Below are 12,419 nucleotides of genomic sequence, written 5' to 3' on the forward strand. Positions count from 1 at the left end.
CATAAAAGAGGCTGACTGCTCCAGCAGCAACACTCACACAAATCAATGCGTGATGCAGGGACTTCCCTGGTGGCGCAGTGGTTAAGAATCCGCTTGCCAATGCAGGGGACACGGGTTCGAGCCCTGGTCTGGGAAGATGCCACATGCCGTGGAGTAACTAAGCCCAGGAGCCACGACTACTGAGCCTGTGTGCCACAACTACTGAAGCCTGTGTGCCTAGATCCCGTGCTTCGCAACAAGAGAAGCCACGACAATGAGAAGCCCGTGCACCGCAATTAAGAGTAGCCCCCGCTCACTGCAACTAGAGAAAGCCCGCGCGCAGCAATGAAGATGCAACACAGCCAAAAATAAATAAATAAATAATCTTTTTAAAAAAATTAATGTGTGATGCAAAATGGCTAATGTTAGGCTATGTATAAAAATTTTATGTTTTATATCCATATGTAGCGTACACACACCAAGGTGCCTGCATAAAATGAAAAAAAATCCATTAAGCAAGTCAGCAATGAGGTGTCAGCTGAGGAAAGCATTCAAATAAGCATTCAGCAATGTTAGTGAATTACACAAGTCAACGGGGTTATGAAGTGTGGAACTACTGAAGAGAAAAAGGCTTTTTAATAAAGGTGAATTTCTAAAAAGCCTTTCAAGTATTTTGTCTTAAACAGAAAATCTCTACTCTTGATCCTTCCCATAATAACAGAAATTATTAAATAATTGAAGTGTTTTTTAAAATCTCATTTTCATGTTCTTTCCAAATACATATACATGCACCCACATTCAAAGCACCTGTCAGACCCCGTTTTCCACATCCCACATTTTTCTAAAAACTGGGTGCTTTTTAGGAATAAAGCAAAGGCCCAGTTTGCCTAAAATATTTAAAGAACAGGCATTCTCTACATTTTGGAAGAAATCTCAACTCTACAGATATGCAGGACTCTCCTAAAGCTGTTTCTGCTTCATTAAAATAATCTTCTTGCACCTGACTCAACTGCCTGTCATGCTGTCCAGCTTTTAGTTCCTCAAAGGTTTGTACCAGGTCAGCATAAAACCAGACTTTTATCAGACTGCTCTACAAAGGTAGTTTTCACTTCTTTGTGCCTTTTTAATCACTGTACGAGACTTGTAGAGTTCAGTCAATGGACACATGTAGTTACAGTAGTAAGCCTTGCTATCAGCCCCATCCACAGTACAGTAGATGTGGTGCAAGGCATTCCCTAGAGCTCTGGAGGTGCCTCTGGGCTGCAGAGGAAGATGAGGGGGAGGGTTAGAGAGGCTGAAGAGGAAGAAGCACCTACTTTAACCTGAGGGGGTCTACTTTATTTCTTTTCTTTTTTTTTTTTTTTTGGCGTTATGCAGGCCTCTCACTGTTGTGGCCTCTCCCATTGCGGAGCACAGGCTCCGGACGCGCAGGCTCAGCGGCCATGGCTCACGGGCCCAGCCGCTCCTCGGCATGTGGGATCTTCCCGGACCGGGGCACGAACCCATGTCCCCTGCATCGGCAGGTGGACTCTCAACCACTGCGCCACCAGGGAAGCCCTATTTCTTTTTTTTTTTTTTTTTAAAAAAGGGTATTGCTGTGAAAAGCCTTGAACTGTCAGGAATAAAGGTGGCCCTTTATCACGATTATCGTATTATTCAACTTTCCTGGAGTCTGAGTGTGACTTAAGGTGTAAGGTATCTTATTAATATCTTATTTAATATCTTATTTAATGTCTTATATCTTATTCTTCAAAGTCCTTAAAATAAGGGGTGAAACTCACTATCACTGCCATCACTTGAGCCACAATATTCAAACCATAGCTTCAGAGGGCCAGCTTGGCTGCCTCAGCTGGTGATTCTACATTATTTTTAAGGACTATCTAAGGAAGATTCACTTTGGTTATATTTTCTGTGATTTCTGAACTAGGTTTTACCATTATATTTTCTGTGATTTCTGAACTAGGTTTTACCAAAACAATGATTTTTTTAAAAACTACTCACATAACACACCACTTTAAAATCCATACTAATTTACGGATTTTACACTAAGTATACCTAATCTAAATGCAGAAATGTACAGTCAAGGTTATTTTGCTCTAGTTATGTAGCCTGTGAACAAACGTAATTGTAGCTCAAAAAAAAAGCACAAACAATGAAACAAGCTTACATACATACTTATTTTAAGTAGCCTGCGAATGAGAAGTGAGAGAATGGAAGGTTGGATAATACACTTTAGACTAATTGCTGGTTAGGTGGTGAACTACTGGGTCACAAAACAAGTTTAGATCATCTTAGAAGACAACATACTATGTTATAAAATGAAAGACACTTTCTGAATTCATGTCAAAGAACTAACAAAAACATACTTTAATAGCATCCTTGGCATCTACCACAGCAAGGTCTCGAAGGGCCCAAGCAATCTGCCTTTTGTAGAAATCTCCTTTATCAGATTTCTTGACTTTGACCACCTTCACCTGCACGGGGCGTTCAGTTGTCACTGTTGAATAAAACACACACTTTCATTAGAGACATTATTCATTTCCTCATTCTTCATTAATTATTTGCAAACACAGCTGTCAGGTGTCTGTACACAATACTAAAACAGGAATAGTATTTCATAAAAAATGTTATGACTGAGGAATACACAGAATACTAATGGAAGAATCTAAATCAGACTAGAAGGTCAGAGGCAGATTACTTGAGAAGTAAAACTCTTAAAACTCAAAAATAAGAAAAAAAATTCAGATTAAAAACATGGGCCAAAGACCTTGACAGACACCCAACCAAAGAAGATATATAGACCACAAATAAGCATATGAAAAGATGCTCCATAGCATATGTCATCAGGGAAACGTAAATTCAAATGACAATGAGATACCACTACACACCTATTAGAATGGCCAAAATCCAGAGCACTGACAACACCAAATGCTGGTGAGGATGTGAAGCAACATGCACTGTCATTCACTGACGGTGGGAATTAAAAATGGTACAAGGGGCTTCCCTGGTGGCGCAGTGGTTGAGAGTCCGCCTGCTGATGCAGGGGACACGGGTTCGTGCCCCGGTCCGGGAAGATCCCACATGCCGCGGAGCGGCTGGGCCCGTGAACCATGGCCGCTGAGCCTGCGCGTCCGGAGCCTGTGCTCCGCAACGGGAGAGGCCACAACAGTGAGAGGCCCGCATACCGGAAAAAAAAAAAAGGTACAGTCACTTTGGAGGAGAGTTTGGCAGTTTCCTGACAAAACTAAACGTACTCTTACCATATCATCCAGCAACTGCATTCCTTGGTATTTACCCAAAGGAGCTGAAAACATACATCCACACAAAAACCTGCACACGGATGTTTATAGCTACTTTATTTATAACTGCTAACTTGAAAGCAACCAAGATGTCCTTCAGTAGGTGAATGGATAAATAAACTGTGGTACATCTAGACAATGGAATGTTATGCAGCACTAAAAAGAAATGAGCTATAAGCCATGAAAACACATGGAGGAAAGTTAAATGCATATTACTAAGTGAAAGAAACCAATCTGAGAAGGTTACATACTATTTGATTCCAATTACTATATGACATTCTGGAAAAGGCAAAACTGTGGAGACAGTAAGAAGATCAGTGGTTGCTAGGGATTGGGGAAGAGATGAACAGGCAGAGCACGGAGGATTTTTAGGGCAGTTAAAATACCCTATATGACATTATCCATTTGTCCAAACCCAACACCAAGAGTGAAACCTACAGTAAACTATGGACTTTGGGTGATTATGATTTGTTAACGTAGGTTCATTCTTGGTAACAAATGTACCACTGTGGTGAGTAGTGTTAACAAAGCGAAAGGCTATGCATGTGTGGGGAAAGGGGCATAAGGGAAGTCTCTGTACCTACCTCTCAATTTTCTTATAAACCTAAAGCTGCTCTAAAAAAAATAAAGTCTTAAAAATGTATTAATGCTAACAGGAGTTATTATTTACGATAGTATTAAAAATCTAGGAATAAATAAATATCTAGGGGTAAATATAAAATATAACACACATGCAAAGCCTTTAAAATTATAAAACTTGGGACTTCCCTGGTGGTCCAGTGGTGAAGACTCTGTGCTCCCAATGCAGGGGGCCCAGGTTTGAGCCTTGGTCAGGTAACTAAATCCTGCATGCCGCAACTAAGAGCCCACATGCTGCAACTAAAGATCTCACATGTGGCAACAAAGATCCCTTGTGCTGCAACTAAGACCCGGCACAGCCAAATAAATAAATAAACATTAAAAAAATAGTAATAATAAAATCATAAAACTTATTGAAAGTCTTTAAAACTATAAACCTTATTACAAGGCATTAAAGAAGACCAAGATAAATGGAGAACCACACCATATTCATGAACAAGAAGACTTAATATCATAAAATGCAAGTTCTCTCCAAAGTGAACTACAGATTCAAAACAATTCCAATCAAACTCCCAACAAAATTTGGAACTTGATTCTAAAATTCAGATGAAAAAACAAAATACCCACATGACAACATAAAATCCAGATATAAGAACGGACCCAGAAACAAACACACTCACACTCATCACTATAAACATGGACACAGGTAAATCAAAGACTGAAATGTGAAAGGTAAAATTATAAAACTTGTAGAATATAGTATAGGAGAATACTTTTATTACTCCAGGGTATGGAAGGATATCTTAAATAAGACACAAAAAGGGGAAGCCATAAATGATCAGACTGATTAATCTGATTTCATTAAAAAGCATTACAAAAAGTGAAAAGATAAGCCATAAACTGGGATGCATACAATCAGCAAATTAGTATCCAAATTACACACAGAACTTAAAGAAATCGGTAAAAGGACAACCAACAGAATAGAAAAACGAGTAAAAGGCTTAAACAGGCAAATTTCTTAGGCAAGAAAATTAATGGCTAATAAATCCATGAAAAGAGGCTCAATCTCATTATTATTTAGGGAAATGCAATTTAAAACCACGAGATTCTATTTCACACCCACCAGATTGGAAACAACAGTCTGTCAAAACCAAGTTTAGACTAGGATGTGGAGAACCCGAAACACACACTGCTTGTGGGAGTGAAAACCAGTACAACTACTTTTGAAAATAATCTGGTATTAGGGTAGTGTTGACCATTCACTGCCTATGACCCAGCAATCTCACATTTAGGTGTCTACCCTAGAAGATTCTTGCCTGTGTACACTGGCAGACAAGGACAAACATGCTCACAGAAGTGCTGCCCAAATAGCAAAATCTGGAAACAAACCTCCTGGTCATCACTGGTAAGATGGGTAAGTAAACAGCAGTACTCTCAGAGTAGAGTAGAATACTACATAGCAGTGGAAATGAAAGAATTACAGCTATGGGAGAAAAACAAGAGATAACACTCACAAACATACTGTTGAGTGGAAAAAGTCACAAATGAATACCTGTGCTATGATTCAATTTATGTAAAGTTCAAAGACACGCAAATATAACAATGTATATTCGAGATTACAAACACATATGGTAAAATGATAAAGAAAAGCAAGGAAAGAGTAAATCAAAACTCAGGATACTAGTTACCTCTTAATGAGGGAGGGAAGGGAATGGGAGCAGGGCAGGGCACACAGGAGACTTCAAAGGTAATGGTAAAATTCTTCTTATTCTGGACAGTGGTATACACAAGTGTTCACACCTTGTATGTATGTTACAGAAATACTTTTGTGGCACTTCCCTGGTGGTGCAGTGGTTAAGAATCTGCCTGCCAGTGCAGGGAACACGAGTCTGATCCCTGGTCTGGGAAGATCCCACATGCCACGGAGCAACGAAGCCTGTGTGTCACAACTACTGAGCCTGTGCTCTAGAGTCCTGAGCCACAACTACTGAGCCCGCGTGCCACAACTACTGAAGCCCAAGCATCTAGAGCCCGTGCTCCACAACAAGAGAAGCCACCGCAATGAGAAGCCTGCGCACGGCAACTAGAGAAAGCCCGCGTGCAGCAACAAAGACCCAACGCGGCCAAAAATAAATAAATAAATATTTTTTAAAATGAAATACTTTTGTATCTATTCAAGATTTAATTAAAGACAATTGAAAAAAAAAGAATTTGTTGGCCCGATTTTCCAATCACAGAAACAATGAGAATATTTTATTTTATTTATTTATTTTTGAAATTGAATTTCTTTTTTTTTTTAAAGGGATACATGGCCATTCTTTTATTTTTTAAATTTACTTATTTGGCTGCATCAGGTCTTAGTTGCAGTTCACAGGATCTTCTTTGTGGGATGCAGGATCTTTCACTGCAGCACACAGGCTTCTCTAGTTGTGGTGCGCACGCTTAGCTGCCCCATGGCACGTGGGATCTTAGTTCCCTGATCAGAGATCGAAGGCATGTCCCCTGCGTTGGAAGGCAGATTAACCACTGGACCACCAGGGAAGTCCAAGAATATTTTAAACAATGAGGAAATGACCCCTAGGGAATAAAAGAATGCCAAACAAGAACCTTGACTTACTAAATACCCACCTGTGGCACACAAAAAACAGTTCTTTTTCTTTTTTCCTGCTTTGCAGACATTGACAATACTCAGCAGGCGTTCGTCATTTGGTGTAAAAATGTCTCTTTGTAATGCGTGCTTGATTGCTGTCATCTTTACTCAACTGAAAAAAATTCAGAGTATAGATATTATACTCATTCTCAAAATCATTCTATCTTACATTGTTCCATTTAGGATTAAAAAAATGATCTTATTTATGGCAAATAAGTGTAGGATGAATGATTTAATACACTAGTACACCTACATCATAAAAATAAGAAGCTGTATGTTTGGAAAAGAAATTAGAGAACCAGTGATATCAAACTCTAAAATCTTTGGAAGTGTTCACCAAATATTATAATATTTTTTAAAAATTTAGGAAAAAATTTAAAAACCCATGCCCAATCCTCAAATATAAATTTCCTATATAAAGAACTCTTACAACTCAAAAATAAAAAGTATCCCAGTTAAAAACTGAGCAAAGGATCTGAACAGACATTTCTCCAAGGAAGAGATACAAATGGCCAATAAGCACATGGAAAGATGTGCAACATTAGCCATTAGGGAAATGCAAATCAAACCACATTGTGATACCTACCACTGTACACCACTCGGATGGCTAAAAATGAAAAAGACAAGTGTTGGTAAAGGTGTGGAGAAAAAGGAAGTCTCATATATTGCTGGTGATTATAAAATGCTGCAGCCACTTCAGAAAACAGCTTGGTGGTTCCTCAAAAAGTTAAACATGGCTTACCATATGACCCAGCAATTCCACTCCTAGGTATATACTCAAGAGAACTGCTAAACATATGTCCACACAAAATCGTGTACCTAAATGTCCATAGCAGTATTGTTCACCATAGTCAAAATGTGGAAACATCTCAAATGTCCTGATGAACAGAAAAATGAAATATATCCATACAGTAGAATATTATTTGGCCATAAAAAAGGAACAAAGTACTGATACATATTACAACATCAGTGAATCCTGAAAACATGATGCTAAGTGAAAGAAGCCAGTTACAAAGAACTACATATTTTATGATTCCATTTATGTGAAATGTCCAGAGTAGACAAATCCATACAGATGGATTGATTTGTGGTTGCCAGGGGCTGAGGGCAAGGAGGAATGGGGAGTGACTGCTAATGTGTATGGGGCTTCTTTTTGGGGTGATGAAAATGTCCTTGAATTAGATAGTAGTGATGTTTTTATAACCCTTTGAATATACTGGAAACCGCTGAATTATATACTGAAAGAAGGTGAATTTTATGGTATATTAATCATCTTTTTTCAAATATAACTTAAGTTACATATTTCAAAAAAACTCACTGCAACTTTATTTTTTGAATATACTGTATATACATTATTATTTCCAATGCAGATGTATAGTATTTCATACGTGTGAGCTTGCTTAGGAAATTAACTCCTAGTTCTAACACTGCTTCTATGGGAAAATGAAGAAATTATGAGTTTTAAATAAATGACTTAGAGTGAATTTTTATAACACACGGACACTTTTGTAAACTATAGGTATCTCCTATATTTTACTCAATCTGTAAAACTTCTATCTCTGCTCCAACTCAAAAGATTGCTTTTCTCACAAAAGTCACACTTCTATCCCTCTTTCACCTCATCTCTGCCTCTAGTCTCCTGACGGCCCCCTCCTTCCTGTTCTCCTAGTCCATCTGGCCTCTCCAAGCTTAATTTCTTTTCCAACCTAGCCTAGAGGCAGTGTTCATTTCCCTATGCCCCAGACTATCCCCTTCAACATCTTGCTCCATTTGTAGACCAGTTCACTCTGTTCACCAATCTCCATAAACTGTCTTTTTTCTCTACTTCTCTTGGCTACCATATGCCATTTAAGAAGGCCTCATATCCATGTTCGCTGCACTCATTACAAATATTTAAATCCAATTAAAGCTAAACTTTCAAAGTTGCTCAGCAATTCCTTAATACCTTCTTTGATGATTCCTCTTCCTACTCCCCATCAGTATTGCAAATCCTTATTTCTCTCCTTCAACCCCCAATTCTAGTGTCAGCCACCTCCCTCTCTGCAAATGGCTTCACCGTCTACCCTGCAGAGAATATAGAAGCTATGAAGAGCAAGTTTCCCCAACTGCTTTCTTCTTCATCTCTCTACATTTTTACCCATCTTAACCTCCATTCCACCTATTATAAAATGTCCGTGTTACTATCCCTTAATACGTTCTAGGGCCTACACACTGTGTTAAAAGCTCAACTCTATCCTATGCCCAAGCCACGCTGGATACTGACCAGTTTGCTTTTCTGTCTCTAGGCTCTTGTTTGTGCAATTTCTTCTTCCTGAAATTCTTTTCTCCCTGGGAAATTCCAATCCATCCTTAAGATCCTGCTGAAATGTCAGCTCTTCTGTGAAGTAGTCACACACTCAAAGAAAAAAAAATTCCTTTCCCACTTCTCTAATATTCCCCCTCTATTCTGCTAACATAGCACTTACAAACCATATTGTCTAGCTAGTTGTATTCTCTCCCCCATTAAAAGTATTTCCTTGCAGGCAAGACCACATCTTATTCATCTTTGTATTCCAAGAACTTGGCAAAGACATACCAGGCATTTAATAAATTAACCAAAATGACAGCACCAAATAACATGACAACTAAAGCATTCTGCTGATTTTCCTTCATCTACACATAATTTATCCTTTCTGCTCCTGCTGCCAACACACTAACCCAGGTTCACATCAACCACATCTATTAAACACCACAGCATCTGGTTACCTCTTTGCAAGCTTCTACAACCCCAAAACTCTCGACAAATAATACTAAAACATAGCTTTCATCACGATATAACCTTGCTCAACATTTTCCTAATGTTCCCAAATACAAACCTTCCACTCCAAGCTCTCTGTTCATTCTGGTCTTTAAATCTTTGCTTAGGAGCTTTTCCATGCAGGGAGTATCATGTATCCAAACCCTAATTACACTCCATAATTTATATGAAGTTGATTCAATAAAGATCTTAATCCAAACTGATCTCTCCTCTCAACTGCTACAGCACTTACTGCATTTACTAAACAATCAAGCACTTGCTGTCCAACTGGTTCGTAAAATCACAAGCTCCTGGATCTCAACAACTCTCTTGAAAGAAAGGAGGGATGGGGGGTGTTTTAGCATAGTTCTGTATCCTTTATTAGTGGGTACTCAACAAATATCTCTTGCGGTAACTTGAACTGAATAGTAAAAACTGGTTAAATGAATGACTAACAGTGGTCAGCATCTACCACCCAGACCCTCTTTGGTCAAAAGCAAAGGACTGACTGTATGGTAAGTGGTAAAACAAGACTGGACTGGGCAGAGTTCATAAAGGAGTTAGTCATAATGAAAAGCACTATGCGACTCTCATTCATTCGGCAAATATCGATGCCTGCGAAGTGCCAGGCACAATTCTAGGTTACAGTGGTGTATATGACAGATATGTCCATGAAGACAGGAAGAGCCATGCCTCCAATGGCATCTACATTCTCAGGGTGAAGTGATTAACTCTCCAGTCTTTGCAGTACATTTTTTGTAAGTCAGTGAATGAACCATTAGAGGTCCTCCAAAACTATTTCCCCCGTTTAAGAACCCATGTATGACCATGTTCCAGTGGTAGTCAGCCACAATACTCTACACGCTAGTTCTTGTTTCCTTAAATTCAGCTGGATCATTACAGGGTGTGGCAGGTAAGTTGTCTGTAGGAGTGCCATGTCAGTGAGTGAGTGAGGGATGGGCCCTGTATGCTCTCGAGACATCTTAGCGCGTGGAGCACTGTCCTCCAGAAAAGAACAAGGTGCCTGGAGCCAGGGAAATGCACTTAAAAGATTTAGAAGAAAATGTGGATTTGGACCCCTCCTGGTTCACGCCAGAGAGCAAACGGATCAGGGCCGTTTTTTACAGTGAAATCGGGTTTTCATGGGCGGAACCGGAAAGGGGTGTCAGGATTGCACTCCCAGCCCCCCGGGGCGGGGGATGCTCCTACTGGACTCTGCGTCTTACCCAGACAGGCAGGAAGAGAAGAGAGCCCTGACGGCGGAGGCAGCGGCACCCGACCCCCCCGGTGCTGGGCCAGCAGCGGAACTGAGGAGCCGCCTCAGACCCTGGCGTCCACCCGTCCGCTCGTCGGTGCGCCGCCGCCAGGACTGCCCGGCAGCCGCGGCCGAAGGCTTACCGCAAGGCCGGACCGAGCCCGCCTGTGCCGAGGCGGGTCCTCCACGACAGAGATGGGACGGCGCTGGAACGGCCACAGCTACGAGGATGCGCTCCTCGGTCGAGCGTCCAGCTGGAAGCGGCCGCTCGGCCCCACCTCCCATATCCGGGCACGTGACCAGCCTCCACGCCGGAAGTCGGTCGGGTAGAGCCGGAAGGAGTCGCGGCAGAGGCCTTGGCGAGGGGTGGGGTCAGGTCTCGCCGTAGGGGAGTGTCTAAGACAGGCAGGGGCGGGACCCCGTCGCTCGGAGACTGACTCGGGAGCTGGGCCGTTTGGTACTGCGTGTTAGTTTCTCTTGAAGAGTTATTTATTCAGCTGTTTTCAGCAGTTCATTTAAGAAGATATGCTATTACATGTTTACTTTCTTGCACACGTAAAGCTTTGTTAACTCTAGATACTTGCTGCTTATGGCATGGAGAGCTTAAATCAGAATTTTGGGGGGGGGACGCTGGGGACCAAGACACTAGCACTTAAAAAAATTTTTTTTTTTTACTTTTTTAGGCCCGCAGCACGCGTGATATTAGTTCCCCCACCAGCAATCGCACTCGCACCCCCTGCAATGGAAGGGGGGAGTCTTAACCACTGGACCGCCAGGGAAGTTCCCACTAGCACTTTTCACATCATTGGGGAAAATTCTAATATGCAGCTATGGTGGAGAACCATTGATACAGTGACGTTGGTATTTTAAAATGTGGTCTGTGGACCAGCTGCTTGGGCATCATCTGGGGGTTCTTTAGAAAATGCAGCCTCTCAGGCTTACTTCAGATCTACTGAATGATAATCTACACCTTAACGAGATGACACCTGTGCACGTTTAAGTTTGAGAAGCACAGGTGATGCCAGTGTTGCTGGTTGCAAGGCAAGTGATTTATTTATTCCATATGTTTGGCACCTGTTTTATGCCAGGCACTTTGATCGAGGTGCAGAGGTGATTCAGACATGAATCTCAACCTGAAGACGTTCCTGGTATGGTAGGGCCAAACAAGGTATACATAAAAATACATATAAAATAAGACAAAATAAATGACCAAAGAGAGATACAGGTCCGATAAATGTACTGGTAATTCAGAGGAGCGACTTCTTTGCTCTAGCTCAACACCGTCCTTTGCATGGGTTCTGCAGGGACCCATTCAATGCAAGCATTCGTTCATTTGAAAACAGAGCCACCTCAATGCTGGACACTGTATTAGGTGCTGGAGATACAAAGACAGGGATCCCACTAAGAAGGGGACACACCGTCATTGGAGAGACAATTAAGTAGAGGGATAAATTACAGTCTAGTGTGGTAAAGTAAACAACAAAAGTGGAAAAAAAGAGATGTAGCACCGTAGGAATGCAAAAGAGGGTGTAACTCACTCTGTCAAGATGGATTCACTGAAAAAGGGACAAATGAGCTGTGCAAGGTATCTTTCAGTGTTTAGCTGAAGATATAATTTGGTGGAAAAATCAGCAGACATAGTAGGGACCTGTTTGCTACTGAGATTAATATGCTCTAGTCAATGCTACTTGAAATGCTTTTCAGTTTCATTGAATGACTTCCCTTTTAAGAGCAGGATCTGATCTGATCTTTAGAAAGACCTCTTGGGTCCTTCCTGCTCAGTCCCAGAATGCTTACTGTGGACACTCTTTATATGACAGTTGCATGTGCTATTTTGTCCTTTTTTTTTTCCTTTCTCTTTTCTTCCTTTTTTTTTTAACC

General features: G+C 40.9%; 1 protein-coding gene across 6 annotated transcripts in view; it reads right to left on the minus strand.

Moving 5' to 3' along the window:
• The window catches only part of EXOC1 (exocyst complex component 1), an 86,999-nt gene extending 76,164 nt beyond the window's left edge, over positions 1–10,835 (minus strand). For 5 of the 6 annotated variants that reach the window (XM_029234997.1, XM_029235000.1, XM_029234999.1 and 2 more), the window contains exons 1-3: positions 10,682–10,835; positions 6,486–6,619; positions 2,346–2,476 (exon numbers count right to left, since the gene is read on the minus strand). In XM_029234997.1, coding sequence (XP_029090830.1) covers positions 2,346–2,476; positions 6,486–6,609 — 255 coding nt within the window. In that variant the 5' untranslated portion in view covers positions 6,610–6,619; positions 10,682–10,835. Of the gene's footprint in view, positions 1–2,345; positions 2,477–6,485; positions 6,620–10,681 lie in introns of those variants that run through there. The other variant, XM_029235001.1, reaches the window with a different exon arrangement.
• Positions 10,836–12,419: the final 1,584 nt, after the last annotated feature.

Source organism: Monodon monoceros, unplaced genomic scaffold (assembly GCF_005190385.1).
Source record: "Monodon monoceros isolate NGI ecotype Baffin Bay Population unplaced genomic scaffold, NGI_Narwhal_1 Super_Scaffold_20, whole genome shotgun sequence".
In the NCBI taxonomy this organism is placed as follows: domain Eukaryota; kingdom Metazoa; phylum Chordata; class Mammalia; order Artiodactyla; family Monodontidae; genus Monodon; species Monodon monoceros.